General features: G+C 42.5%; 2 protein-coding genes across 2 annotated transcripts; one reads left to right on the top strand and one right to left on the bottom strand.

Annotated features, from left to right (window-relative positions):
* The first annotated feature begins 520 nt into the window (after positions 1-520).
* Positions 521-6577, top strand: tob2 (transducer of ERBB2, 2). Its single transcript, XM_011478498.3, has 2 exons — positions 521-746; positions 2443-6577. Exon 2 carries the CDS (start codon positions 2612-2614, stop codon positions 3815-3817), a length of 1206 nt encoding a protein of 401 aa, XP_011476800.1. The 5' UTR covers positions 521-746; positions 2443-2611; the 3' UTR covers positions 3818-6577.
* Positions 6578-7164: 587 nt separating this feature from the next.
* On the bottom strand, positions 7165-12388 carry LOC101172818 (thyrotroph embryonic factor). The gene is made up of 4 exons (XM_004071783.4): positions 12055-12388; positions 10992-11513; positions 10340-10542; positions 7165-10035 (listed from the first exon to the last, which is right to left on the bottom strand). Exons 1-4 carry the CDS (start codon positions 12194-12196, stop codon positions 9820-9822), a joined length of 1083 nt encoding a protein of 360 aa, XP_004071831.1. The 5' UTR covers positions 12197-12388; the 3' UTR covers positions 7165-9819.
* Between the last annotated feature and the right edge of the window lie 1608 nt (positions 12389-13996).

Raw genomic sequence — 13996 nt, 5'->3', positions numbered from 1 at the left:
TCAAGTTGAAACCCTGGTTTAAATATTACAAGAAGGCGTATTTGAAAAGAACTTCATTTCCCAGATGACCCTGCTAAAAGTGAGGTTTGTTTAACTGCTGCAGCCCAATAATCTGCGGGTCTCGCTCCATTTCAGCCAATAGAAACTCTGTTGCTATCACTTCCTATATTTTTAGTACATTTTATTATCACGCAGAGCCTACAAATATCTCTCCGCAATATAAAATAGAACCACGGAGATACATTTGGATTTCAATTTTAAAATAATTTGACTGTTTCCGGCATCTGTGGGATAGTGTGTCAACCTCGGTAGTGTTTTGAAAAAATGTCAACATTACTAAATATACTTTGTTCAGCAAACAGATGTGGATGTCTCTTCGAAATGTGCATGACACACAACAGCAAAAAGACGGCAGAATGACTGACAGTTGACGAAAAATCCAAAGTAACATTATAATATGAAGAAAGTAGTCCCTGTCGTAAAAGGGGGTGTGGGCGAGTCACACTATAAATACGCTGGGTTGTCAAACAGTAAAGTTTCGTTGAATCCTCCGAGCGAAGTGTCGGCGGAGGACAAACCACAGAATCTCAAACTGACTGGGAATGTGAGCAGAACTGGAACAAATTAACCGCAGTGAAAACATTAGGCATTTTGAAGGCTTAGCTTGAAACCTCCGCCTTAAAACATCACGCATCACCAGGGAATAAACGGAGGACTAGCTTTAAGTCCAAGTCGAGCGTCAGTAGGTGAGTAATTGAAATTCAAATTCATCTGGTCAAAAACAAACAAACAAAAATCTACATTTTTCTGGTGTATGACCGCAAGAATTGACAGCGCTTGTTGACTGAAATGTGCTGGTGTTTTTCCATTTGGAACCTTTGGCTTTCCATCAAGAGTCGCTGACTGGAATGAATGGCTTTGCTGGCACAGTTGTTGCTCCATTTGTTTCTGCCTCGTCCGGTTATTCAAACAGCAGCTGAATAAAGCATTTTAAAGGCCCTCGATCGGAATTATTATACTGAAATGTCCATTCTTCTAAACCCTCCGTTTCTGTAAAGTTAAATCCCCAAAATGCTTTGGAGAAATGGGAGGTTTTCTCCATTTTCTCCTTTCCTATTTGCTCCTTCTTGATTCATTTCTGGGATAGTAAACCTATATCAGCTTTAGCTTATTTTTGCACCATCTTCTGCATAATATTGAGTATTTTGTTGTCATGTAAAGCGTTTCATATTCAGTGAGTGAAGGTCTATTGGCAGAGATCAGAAACCCAGATCAGCACATCATGTGCAAAAGGACAAACAGGCAACTGTACTCTAAAAAACAATATGAATATATGCTTATCTGTAAAAGATTAACTCTAGATTAGCCCAATCTATTGTGTTTCTTATAAATAAATCTCCAGAATTAAAGCCTGACATATATTTAGCCACACAAACTCACAATAAGCCCATGTAAACAATAACATCCTGGTTCCTGCTGATGCTGACTTGGTCTCCTGCAAAATCAAAGGACAAATGAATGAAAAATGGAGCAGCTGGTTGTATATTTAACCTGCAACAAACCGAAAGAAATGAACATTTTAAAGACTGATCATTTTATTTTATTTTTTTAATTAAATCTGCATGCAGGAACTGCTTCTCGCTGTCATTGGATGACATTGTGTCTTGAATATTTTCTCTTCCTTTAAGGAGAGACATCTGAAATGCAGGAGCCGTTTGTGCAGTCAGAATTTTCAGGAATGACGGTTGTGGTTGGAGGCGATGGACTGCCAGATCCATCATGTGAACACGACACGGTCGGGGAGGAATTTATTCCAAGGATGATGCAAAACAGGATCCTGTTCACATCTTTTTGTAAATGTCATGTGAAAGAGAAAATGCAAATCTGTTCTTTGCAGCAGCAGGCCTGCAGCCCCGTGTCCAGCTGGTGCAGCTTTATCTGTAATAACATTAGAATTGCCTTTAATCTGGTGTCCTTCTAATCTTAGCTGCTGAATCCCCATCTGGCAGGGAGGTGAATGTGTTTTGTGTGTGCTTTGGGGAGGGGGGCGTATGGTGCACATTGCATGTTGGGAAATTGTGTTTTTTTTAATTTAAATGTCCAGCCATTTTCCTGAACATGAAGTATTTTTGTACTTTGTTTCTTTTTATGTAAAATGTCGGGCCTTCAGAGCTGACTTGGTTCTGCCGCAGACGTGCAGCTTTCTGATGGAAGCACTTTATAGGATCGTATTTAGATCATGCAGGATTTCTGCAGCTCACATGCAGCGTCTGCTGCATCCTGCAGCTGACAAACGCATCTGTTTGTCTCTCTGTTTAAGACCTGAGCTGTGTTATTTTTATTTACTTTAAGAAGTTGCTGTTTGTGCATCAGTTTAATGAGACTTTGTGCTCTTTGTTTTTGCCGAGTATTTATTTCTTCAGCTTTATTTTGTCTTCGCAGTTGGGACATCCTCACAGCCTGCTGCCTCTGCTTCCGAGGTGCCTTCAAAATGGTGACCCTAAAAGATTCAAACAATTTTCAATAAAACCACAGGACCAAACTTTGTACAACTGCATCTCTCTCAGCACAAACGTCTCAAAGGCATTCCTCCCACCGCACCGGTGCAGCCATGCATCTGGAGGTTAAGGTCGCCCTCAACTTCATTGTGTCCTACCTGTACAACAAGCTGCCTCGGCGTCGTGCTGACCTGTTTGGAGAGGAGCTGGAGAAGATACTAGTGTCTCGTTTTGACGGACACTGGTACCCTGAAGCTCCCATGAGAGGTTCTGCTTTCCGCTGCATCCACCTGGGAGCCCAGAGAGACCCTGTGGTAGAGCTGGCTGCCAAAAGAAGCGGACTGGACACAGAGGAAGTTCGAGCAAATGTGCCTGCAGAGCTCAGCGTATGGATTGACCCCTACGAGGTTTCCTATCAGATTGGGGAGCAGGGCCCGGTGAAGCTGCTCTACCTGGAGGACCCTCCAGGCCTCGTCTGTGATGGTGACAGAGCTGAGGGAGTGATGGCTGAGGGTAAAGGAGGCGCAGAGGCTGAGGAGGGCAAGACCATGGGCTTTAACCCAGACGCTCAGGTGTTCGTTCCAGTGGGAAGCCAGGTATCTCCTGCCCTCATGCCATCCTTGTCCAGCTCCCCGACACCTCTCTCCTCCCAGCCCTGCCCAGGGGTCTTTAGCTACCCCGGCTCCAGCACACCCACCGACCCTGGGGCCCACTCTTCCAACATGTCCACCCCATCTCCTCCCAGCAGTGGGATTCCCTACCTTCCCCCTCAGCAGCCACCGTCCACTCTTCCTCCCGTCCGGCCACAGCCCATGACCTTCACCACTGCCAGCTTTGCCGCCACTAAATTCGGCTCCACCAAAATGAAGAAGTGCAGCGGGGCCGGGTCGGTGCCCAGCTCCGGCGTCATTTTGCCACCCCCCCAAAGGATGCTCTCCCGCTCTCCCACCACCATGTCTGCTCCAGAACTGATCAAGCACAAGCCCCTCTCTCTGTCGTTGCACTCCCTTGGAGCCCCCATGTCCAGCCAGCTCTCCCCCAATGCCAAAGAGTTCGTCTACCCAGGATCCCCTGGGCCTCTGTTCTTTGATGCTGACTCTCAGCCCCTGCAGCCTCATGCCAGCCCTTTCCAACCTCCCCACACTGTCAGCACCAACCCGCCCTTTGACTCCTTCTCCACCCCCCCTACCCAGAGCATGAGCATCATTGGCAGCAGCGGAGGAATCTCTTACATGGAGAAGCCATTCGTTGAAGGATTAGGAAGCTACAGCCTGCAGTACCCAAGTCAGTCCTTCCAGCCGGTTGTTCTGGCCAACTAAGCCTTCGTTTACAAAGAGCTGGACAGTGATGCTGAGCAGAATTTCACTTTCCTAACCGGTTGTTCTCATGCTATCCAGTGCTATTTAGATTCAGTTTTACTAACAAGAAAAATGTCTAACTGGTTACTGTTTCATGTAACTGGATTTCTAACTTTAGATAACCTCAAGATCTGTTTATCTATAACCGTTTCAGAGTTGGCACTGACACCAGAGTGACTGGGATGAGTTGGTTTTTTTTCCTTCTTTTATTCTCCCTTAAACATCATTTATTCTGCGTTGAATGTTGTCGGTCGGTGTTCTGCTGGGCTTGACTGAAATATGGCTCCATTTTGCACTGCACTGTCATGCTGTGAATAAAGGACTTTGCCAGGTCCTGCAGGAGAGGAAACGTCTGTGGAAAAGTCAGCACTTTGCTCTGCAATCTGCTCTGCCCTACTGGCCAAAAATACAAAAAGAGACGAGGGCGGCGGCGGGGGGGGGGCTGTTTCTACAGTGTGTTGTGGCTCAGGCTCGTGGCGGTTTGTGGAGCAGGCCTTTCACCTTCTGGCATGTGAACCCGGGCAGAGGCTGACATGACGGGAAAGGAGCAGAAGGTTGTTTTTGAAGGGCTGCTGTGTTGAATGTACTGTTTCAGTGCTGGGGAGGGTAGTGCAGCTGGAAAGGTTGGAGGGAGCCTTTGTGAATGCGAGACCGATGAATCTGCGTTTATGGACCATAACCAGGTGTTGGCCTCCTCAGTGGAATTCTGGGAAATGTGTCTGTTTGCATTAATCTGCACATGCATGCAGTATGTGAAGGTGAATGGGCTGGTGGGGAGGGGGTGCAGCAGCTAAGCAGTAAGGATCGTGACAAATGGCTTAGCAGGACTTTGACACGAAGGAGAGCTTTTTTTTCCTTCCACACAGGATGGAAAGAAACGGGAAGATGGAAGGGAAGTGAGACAAAAGGGGAGATGAGTCTGTTTGTGCGTTGTCCATTGTGTATTGGCGAAAGCTGGGGTGCTTTAAAACCCAGCGCACGTTTCTGGTGAGCTTAAATGGTATTGAAGCAAGCGAAAGGCGCAGACTATTCTCTCCCTCCTTTTGAAATTCCCCTGCAGTCTCTGCTGCTCAGCCTGAGACTGGGAACAGTTCGGGTTCCTCTGGACAAAGAGCAGCGTTTCTGAGAAGGTTCATTTCACAGTGAGGTCACACGGTGGTGGTGGTGGTGGTGGTAGTGATGATGAGCCATTACGGGGAAAGGTAACCTCCAGCTGTCCTGCACTTTAACACTGGGTTCCTGATGCTGTCGGCACAGACATCAGTTCCTGACCATTTGTTTGGTTGTTGCACATTTTATTCTAAAAAATGCTTCAGAAATGTAGAAAGTTTGTACTTCATTGCATTAAACTTTAATTCTTAGCTGTTAATTTGAATATTTTCCAAACCTGAGGCATTTTTGTTGACCTTTGCTCACTACGGTCTTGCATTTGGTTTTTCAGAATCACACTTTTTTTTTTTACATTTTACTTTAAAGGAAATAAGATGGGGATACAAATGCAAGAAGCTTTTTTGTTGCTGTTTTTTTCTTGGCCCTTGCATTTGATCGAATATTTGTTAGCATCTCCAGGAAAATGTTGGTCCATATTAAAGTTCTTTTTGTTCAGATGTTTTTTTAGTTTCATATGTGCTAAATTTATATTTTCAGAAAATAAAACGAATATATGCAAACTGAGAGAAAATAAAGATGTACAGAATAAAGTTTTGAATGTGTATTGTACCTTGTACAACCTTTGTCTCTAATGACGGGTAAATGTATTTCTCTGCAGCTCTGATGGCTCGAGATGGGAATGTTTACAGCAGGATTTTGTTGGAGGAAAAACGGCCAATAGACATTATTCTTTAGATTTCTGAAGTAATATATTTACCTAATAGGCAGCAGATTTACACCAAAAATTCCTACATTTCCTAAGGTTTATATTTTGAGCATACCAATGTTAAAATCATTTTTGATCTTTTTTAATTCCTTCAACTTTCTTTATTTTTGGCCTTTTGATATTATAGTTTCCATTTTTCGTTTGGGAAAAGTCCTTATTGTAAATTGGTATTTTTTTTACCCAGAATTTTTCCAACTAATAATAATTGGTTAACAATCCAGGCTTTCTTTCGTTTACAAAGCTCACTATTCTAGTACAATTCCAACACCGTCATAGTTTAGAAGGATTGAGAAAAACAAATGTGATTTTTGATTGAATCAGCTGTCCTAGTTTAAATAAGCTGAGAAAAAATAGCATGAGCTTTATTTTGAAAGGAGGAAATCTGGTCCTGGTCACAACAGTTCAGGGTTGCAGGTTTTATTGATGCTGTAACCAAGTATACATCCATAATAAATGAAGGCAAGCAGGGATGAAGATAAATGAATAATTTTGTACTCTAGTGTCCTTATAACAGTGTGTGGGGTTTTTTGCACATGGAAATATTTCATTGTCAAAGTTTTATTTTCTATGTAGACTTTAAAGAGTTAAATAGAAATACAAGCTCAGATGATTATATGAAGATCAAAAATGGCTTTGTTTTTGCTTGTATTTTATTTTTCCTCTTTTGTATCCAATCTGTACACCCTGTAGATGTTTAAAGAATCTTTCACAACTGAAATGCAATGACCTGTTTTCTGTGCTGCCCCTCTGGAATGGGGGAGTTACTACTGCAGTTTCTTATTGTACCAGATTCTTTTTTTAAGTTTATAATAAAAAACAGACTGACAAAAGTAAAGCATGGAAAAGGAAAGTGCTTGTGTCATCCTTGTTTTGTGTGAGGAAGCTTGAGATTAGCGCCTCAGACTTGAGTTGAAGATGCTGCAGATCCTGTGATGTGCATCTTCTGGCTGCAGTAAACAAATCCAAGTGATGTTTGATCAATAATTCAAAGAGGGATTTCTCGAATGGATTGTTCACCGCCCACCTCAGATGGACCCGGCCTGCAGATGTTGCTTTCCATTTCATCATTTGCAGCTCTGTCTGTCCAGCCGGAGTGGAGGCAAACGCGCAGGGACCTGCACAGCTCGACACGCCCCCTTCCCTGCACTGCGCATGTCTGGAAATGCATCTTTTAAGGCTGCAGTTACGCAACACAGGTCCCCTGCGTGTCGGTGTGATCATTATGTAACTTCTCCAGAATATTAATGAGAAAGCAACGAAAGCTGCTAAATGAACGTTTAACTGCAGAAAGCATCCAATGATGGTTAAAATATATAAAGTGTTTTTTAGAGGAGCAGGGTTTTTCTTTTTTTATCCAGACTGAGCTCCCTTTGTTCTCTGATGCCTCACGTCAGCAGCGCTGCAGCTTCTCAAAGACTCAGACACCAACAGATCAGGAGTTGTTAGATTTTTATTTCATATAGATATTAAAAGATACATTTTGAACAAAGTACTACAGATACAGTGTTACAAATAAGAAACACCTTCATATAAAAAACATAAGACACCACAAAACCCAACAATAAAACTCAATTTCTTCTGCAGTTTTTCAGCAACTTTAATCAATAAGATTCCAAAATCTTGATGTTATTTACATCCCATCCTAAAACAAGCCAATTGTTTTCCTCACTCCTGCCACCTGTAGGTAGAACGCTGTAACTACTGTTCTGTGTTTATGTCATAAAATACCCAAACCTGATTAGGTGTCACTAAACACATTCCGTTAAGAACATCTGTTTTTATGTGTTTTTACTAATATTTCCGAATATAACAGTCAGTGTCGGAAAGCAGCTCAGAAATATGATTAAAACACAGTTAGCAATCCAACTGCAGGTGGCAAAAAAAACCTCAAATTTAATCGTCCGGTTATTTGAAATATTTTCAATGAGATGTTAAAAAAAAAGCTGCTACATATTTTAAGCAGACATTTTCAGCTTCGGTTGTGTGTGGAGTGTTTTTATTGTTTTATTCCAGTAAAAAAAAACAACCTAAAAGTTTTGCATTCATCAGCTACACTGTTGTCTAAGCATTACAATGTAATCAATGAGCTTAAATACAAAATGAAACACATTAGTAAAAATGTCCGTTACGCTGCACTGTGGAAAAGCTCAAACATCATTGAAACAAGAGCACCAGCAGGTCCAGTGTGTGACTCATCTTTAGCAAACATGACGCGTTAAAGACGTTTTTTAACTACAGACTTGCCATTTTGTCAATAACTGGCTGCACAGACAGATGTTGGAGTGTGCTGATTATAGACACGGCACATTATCCTTAACACGTTTGTCCTTTTTTCTGTAACAGAGCCCAACCACCGTCCAAAGAAAAACCAATCCCAGCTCTCAGCGATGATTTACAGACATAAGTACACTTTGTGTCAAACGTACAAAGGGGAAATGCAAAGATAAAAACAGGTTTACTGGATTTCATGCATTAGAATCCTTTACAACAGAGGATCTATACTGGAAGCACAAGAGACTTTGGGATATTCCCATTTAGTACATCTGAACAAATTTACATACAATAATATTACTGAAACAAAACAGGCATAAACATAACGAATTATTATTGCCACATTTATTCTTCTTTTAGAGATTGCCATGATTATGAGCTGATTGATCCGAAAATGTGCAAAGGACACCATGGAAAAGGGATCTCATAACAGTCTGCAATATGTTTTTACATTAGACAGAAACTCAGCCACTTTGTAGGAGAGCTGCCTTGTGTGTCCTCTCTGCATCAACCAACACCACCCTGTGGTTCACTCGGAACCATTCAGAACTTTTCAGTGCCGCTTGATGTAAATAAGAACATTTTGTCCTTGAGGACGAAAACACAGAAAACCAAAAATTTTTCTTCAACACAAATATTCAAAAGCACAGTTCACTAACTGAAATCCCTGCCTAATCGTTGGTTTTACTGAAAACGAAAATAATTGATCCAGTACTTGGTTATCAGTTCTAGTCAACATTGCTTTGTTACCATCAGAATTTTGTGGCACTTTTTTTTTTTTTTGGCAAACATCGGGATAGCTGCTGGGTTAATCAAAGACTCACAAGTCTCAGTCCTAACAAATGGTGAACATGAGACAGTGAGACTTCAAACATTGAGCAGAGCTCCGCTTTGGGAATGGCTACCATTTATTTGAATAGAAAATAAAGAATCCAGTTACTGCACGTTTGGCAGTCAGGCTAACCATCTCTACTTGCAGTAAAATAAACATCTCTACACTTAAAATACCCCTCCACCAGCGAGGGCCGTCAAGGTCAACAAACTTACGCCGCGAATACGGAGAACATTTTCTCCTTCTCCCTTTGGAAAGTCTGATATAAAAAACCCAGAGGATGGCTGATAAAACCATCAGACCTAAAATCTGGAGGAGAAAAATCAAATCACAGTAGTTTTCAATAGAAGCAGCTACTGTGGTAGATAAGGTACTGCTACCGGGTGTTGCACATCATGTGCATGTTTAATTTGGTTTTAAAAAGTGCAAGGAATAATTACATGTGGTACACACACCAAGTAAAAAGGTACAGGAATAGATATATACTGTCCACACCGCTGTTTTTTGTGTGAAATAAAGACTGTACCATCATAATTTCAACTCCTGCTGCTTTACCGAGTGCCAGGATGTAGGATTGAATAATAATAAGCAGAAATTGTCTGCTGTCGAAGATTCAGTACCTCAAGAAATGATGTGTGGACATTAAAACTGAAGGTGACCAAAAGCCAGGTCTGCTCTTTCCTTTTAAACTGAGATGAGCACAACTTTCCACACGTTCACCTGTGGGACCACCCAACAGCCCACTTTCTCTCAGTGCAGGAGCCAGACGCTCTCCACAGGCCGTCCTGAGACCCACTGCTCCCATCATGCCTCACCGCCCGCCAGCACGCATCCAAAACTCCAGCGTCGCAGACGGCCACAGGAGATCAACACAATGACAAATTTAGATTCCCTTGGTGTTTGAGTCTGGGTTGGATTCTGTGGGGAAGGGAGCTCTGCCTCCGTCTCATCCACTCCTCCGTTTGCCTCACAACGAGGTTTTGTTTACAGCAGGCCGTACTTAGCCTCATAGCGGGCCAAGATGTTCTTACAGCGGCCGCAGTCCTTCCGCAGCTCGGCAACCTGCTGTCTCAGTGCGGCGTTCTCCCGCTCCAGAAAGGAGGCGCGCACTGTGATTTGGTTCTCCTTGAGCCGACGTGCATCCCGGGAGCGCTTTGCTGCCAGGTTGTTCTTCTTCCTCCTTGACCAATATTTCTCATCCTGAGGGAATAGCAATGAGAGTCAAAGGAAAAAACAATGAGACTCAATCTGGCTAAAATAAAGCAGAAGTTTGGGGTGGGAGTGAGACTATCCTTCCTGTTGCTGCCATGTTTAGAGAAGCTTTAATCTTCCTGTACTGACCAGAAGAGTGAAATTCTCCTAAATGTTCCTGCACTAAGATTTAACTGTGAAATCTGCCGCCGCTAAACTCCAAGGAGAAAACTCAGCTCACAAAAACTAATACAATATGATATAATAGAATGTAAATATGCAACATTTTGAGTTTATTGGTGTGGAGCTGTACCTTCTGTTCATCAGGGACAAACACTTTTCTGGCTTTCTTGATCATGGGCTGGGGTTTCAGTTCCTCATCAGAGAACTTGTGCTTGCGGGGATTGAACAGCTCTCCGCCTGGAACGCTGGACAGCACCAGGTCTGTGGGGTCTGGCTGGAAATTTATGTCCACTTCAATGGCATCTGGGTCAATCGGGGAGGGTGTGTTCCTTTCTGCAATATTACAATCCAAGAGTTTAGGAAAAAAAATGACTTTGTATTTATCCATATATGTGTATTTACCGATATGTAAAAGCCAATAACCACATGTTTTATTTGTAATCTAAATATAAACATGCTAAAATGAATATTTGGCTCACAAAGCTTAGTTCTCTTCCAAACTCTGAAACCATTTTTGGAGCAGTCTCTTTCTTTTTCTGGTGGTTTAGTATGCTCTATACACTGCACTCTGAATTCCAATTGTTGCAGAGCTCGCATATGCCTGAGGCAACAGATTTGAGAATTCTCCACAAAGCACTAACAACGTGTCTGCTTTCAGCTTATACTTCTTAAAAGATAACTTGGAGATTTGCAGGTTGGTGTAGTCGTCCATCTCAAAGGTCAGGGCTTGAACTGTGAGTCAGAAGTACACATTCCTTAAATGTTTATTAAATGGCATTTACCTTTCTTAGTGAGCTCCACCTCTGCTGGTGCCTCTTCAGGCGCCTCTAGCTGTCCTTCATCATCCTCTTCATCCTCTCCTTCTTCTTCTAGTTTAGCTGGTTGCAGCGTAGTAACAGTCACCGTGTCTTCTGGATCTGTGGTGATCTCAGAGGAAGCCGGCTCTGACGTAGAGGCTTCATCAGCAACAGGAACTGTGGTTGTGGTTGCAGCTGCAACCGTTTTAAGAAGGGTTTTGGCTTTGCCGTCTGCCGAGGTCAGAGTCTTCTGCAGCTCCTCGTCCTCCAGGCTCACAGGGATGCCGTTCTCCAGCAGGAACTCATCCAGGTCCATGTACTCCAGGTGGAACGTCTCCCCATCATAGGGGATGGTCTTGTCCCAGATTGCTGGGGTCAGGGAGGCTGAAACCCCACCACTGGCTCCACTGCCACCTCCTCCACCTCTGGAACCTCCATCAGCGCTTGAAGCCACAGCCCCACCTCCTTCCACATCTTGAGAGGAGCAGAGCTTTTCTTTCTCTATTTCTACACAAAAGAGAAAACGAGCATTAGTTCATTGATTATTTAAAGCGCTCAGGAAACAAAGCAAGTTTAAATTCAGAGAATCCAGAGGAGTGTGGTTCATGAGGAAACACTGGAGGCTCAAATGAAGTCCGTCTGTCTGTTCCACGCGTGACCTCTAGACAAACCAACACCCAAACAAAGAAAAGCTAAATATCTCAACATGGACTCGATGTTTTTCAGAACTCCTGACAGAAATTCTGCCACAAAGTGCCGTAAAGACGCGTTTCTTTGTTTGGGAACTGGCGCAGAGGAATTGGAACTTTTTGTTCTTTTCTGTGTGCCAGCTTCAGGTGACAACAACATCTGAAAAACGAACCGTACCATGCCAGTTTAACACGGTTTGTCGCACAAAACTACACCTAACAGCTAATACTGTACTGGGATGCAGGAAAACATTAGTTTCACTTTTTGTTGTTTCATTTTCCGCTTTAAACCGGCCATTTGTGTCGTAGAACACAGAGAACAGGAAGACTACGTTGCACCCTTCGCGTTTAGGTCTTACCGTCTTCGCCTTCCGCTAGGATATTAGGAGGAGGAATATCCATGATTTTCTTCAAAACAAAAGGAAAAGACTTCTGCGGAGTTGCTGTAGCCACGGTACCACCGGGTTGGAGCGCCAATGTCACCGCAGCTTTGCCAGGCATTGTTCCCTGTCAGGCTCCGAGAACAACAGAGTGAAGTTGGAAGCCGGAAGCTGGCTGTAACAGCAAATATTATCTGCTGTTAAGGCCCGATTTGTTGTAAATGTAAGGGATTTCGGACAGAAAAACTAAAAGACGAGCCTCCTGAGCACACTGAGCACGCTCATTGGTTATTCATGAGTCATGTGCCGCGCCTCCGCACAACGGCGGTATCTGATTGGCTGAAGGGCTCAAACATTAATATTATAATTGTAGAGGATGTTTCTCATCTCTAGTACTGTCACCACTGCTTTTTTTTTGTAAAAAAATAATAATAATAATAATACAATAAATACGAGCATAAATATTTTTCCGGATAAAACATGTCTTTTTTTAATCCATTTGAAAAAACGTGTACAAACCATGTCAAGGGTAAAATATTTTACTGCACATCTTCAATATACCAGCAGATTAAAATGCGCTCACACCCAAACTGTTTTCTCCAGTCCCGTGCAAGGACAAGGCACTCGTGGACCAACACGTGCCTCTGCCCCCACCCCGCTCACGTGAAGGCTCAAGCTGTCGAGGGGCGTGGCTAAAGATCCTCCGCACGTGTTGTTGAAATGACACTACATATCAAAGCCTGCTGCACCGACTGTTGTTTATTTGACGTCTTTAAAAACTAATACACAGAAATTCATTCGTAATATTTCCCAATATCGAGGCGCGTGATACACATAAACATATCTGCAGGATTTGAAAAAAAAATATGGTGGAAAATTAGAATCACAAAAGCTAAAAATGTCACGTTCTGCAACACGAGACAGTGAACGCCTCAGCCTCTCTGAGACAGGATGTTCAGAGTCTGACTAGCACATCTCACCGTTAGTTTGCATGCCCTTTGTTTGATTTTACTCATATCTAAAACTGATATGAAATCGTCTCTAACAGAGAGGTGTAATCCTGCAATTGGAATCCATTTTTCAAATTAAAATAAAAAGATAAAGCAGACAATTTGTAGAAAAAAAAAGTTTCAACTGCTGCAATATTCCCAATGTCTGTTTTCTTTTTGAACTGGTATAAGGATTTGGACAACTTCAAGAAGTTTACTTTTTAGGGATGTTTTTTTTTACCTTCTGCAGAACGCATTTAATAAAAAAAAACCTCCACTCTGAAGTCTCAATCCTGTGATATTCCAGTCCAGATGTTTCTTCTTCGTGCATACTGACAGTGTTTATGCATCATGCAGCAACACACTGTGCAGCTGAGCAGTGTGTGCAGTTTCTAGTTACAAAGACGGTGTTGTGGGAGTAGCAGCTCCTGTCCATCTGCTCAGAATTCAGAGGAGTACAGCCAATCCTAAATGTAAAAGCAAATCAAGAACACTTTAAATTGCCAGAATCTAATTCACCCAGATCTTGGTATCATGATCAGAGACTCCAGGTCAAAGTGTCACTTAACATAGATGTTTTGAAGGAGGATGTCAGAGGTGTGAAGCCTGAAGTTCAGAAATAACTTGTCACATCCTGACAGATTTGGTAGCGCAATAGTTTGATTTGTTGGTTATTCATTTGTCATAGCAGCACCTGTTATCAACGGGTTATCTGTATTGTAAAAAAGGTATTCACTAATTCGGCCCTTCTTACCAATTTGTTAAACATTTCAAATGACAATTTCTTTAGATAAAAGGCAAACATTTGAGAAGATGTGCAATTTTTCTGCAAAATTCTCATCTTGATTTGGCTTTCTGTATTAAGCTGCAGCAGAAATACAATTCGGAATTACATGTTCACTCACACAAAATAGCAAATGTATGAGATTCGT

This window comes from Oryzias latipes, chromosome 8 (assembly GCF_002234675.1).
Source record: "Oryzias latipes chromosome 8, ASM223467v1".
Classification (NCBI taxonomy): Eukaryota; Metazoa; Chordata; class Actinopteri; order Beloniformes; family Adrianichthyidae; genus Oryzias; species Oryzias latipes.
This window is presented reverse-complemented; position numbering and strand designations above follow the sequence as displayed.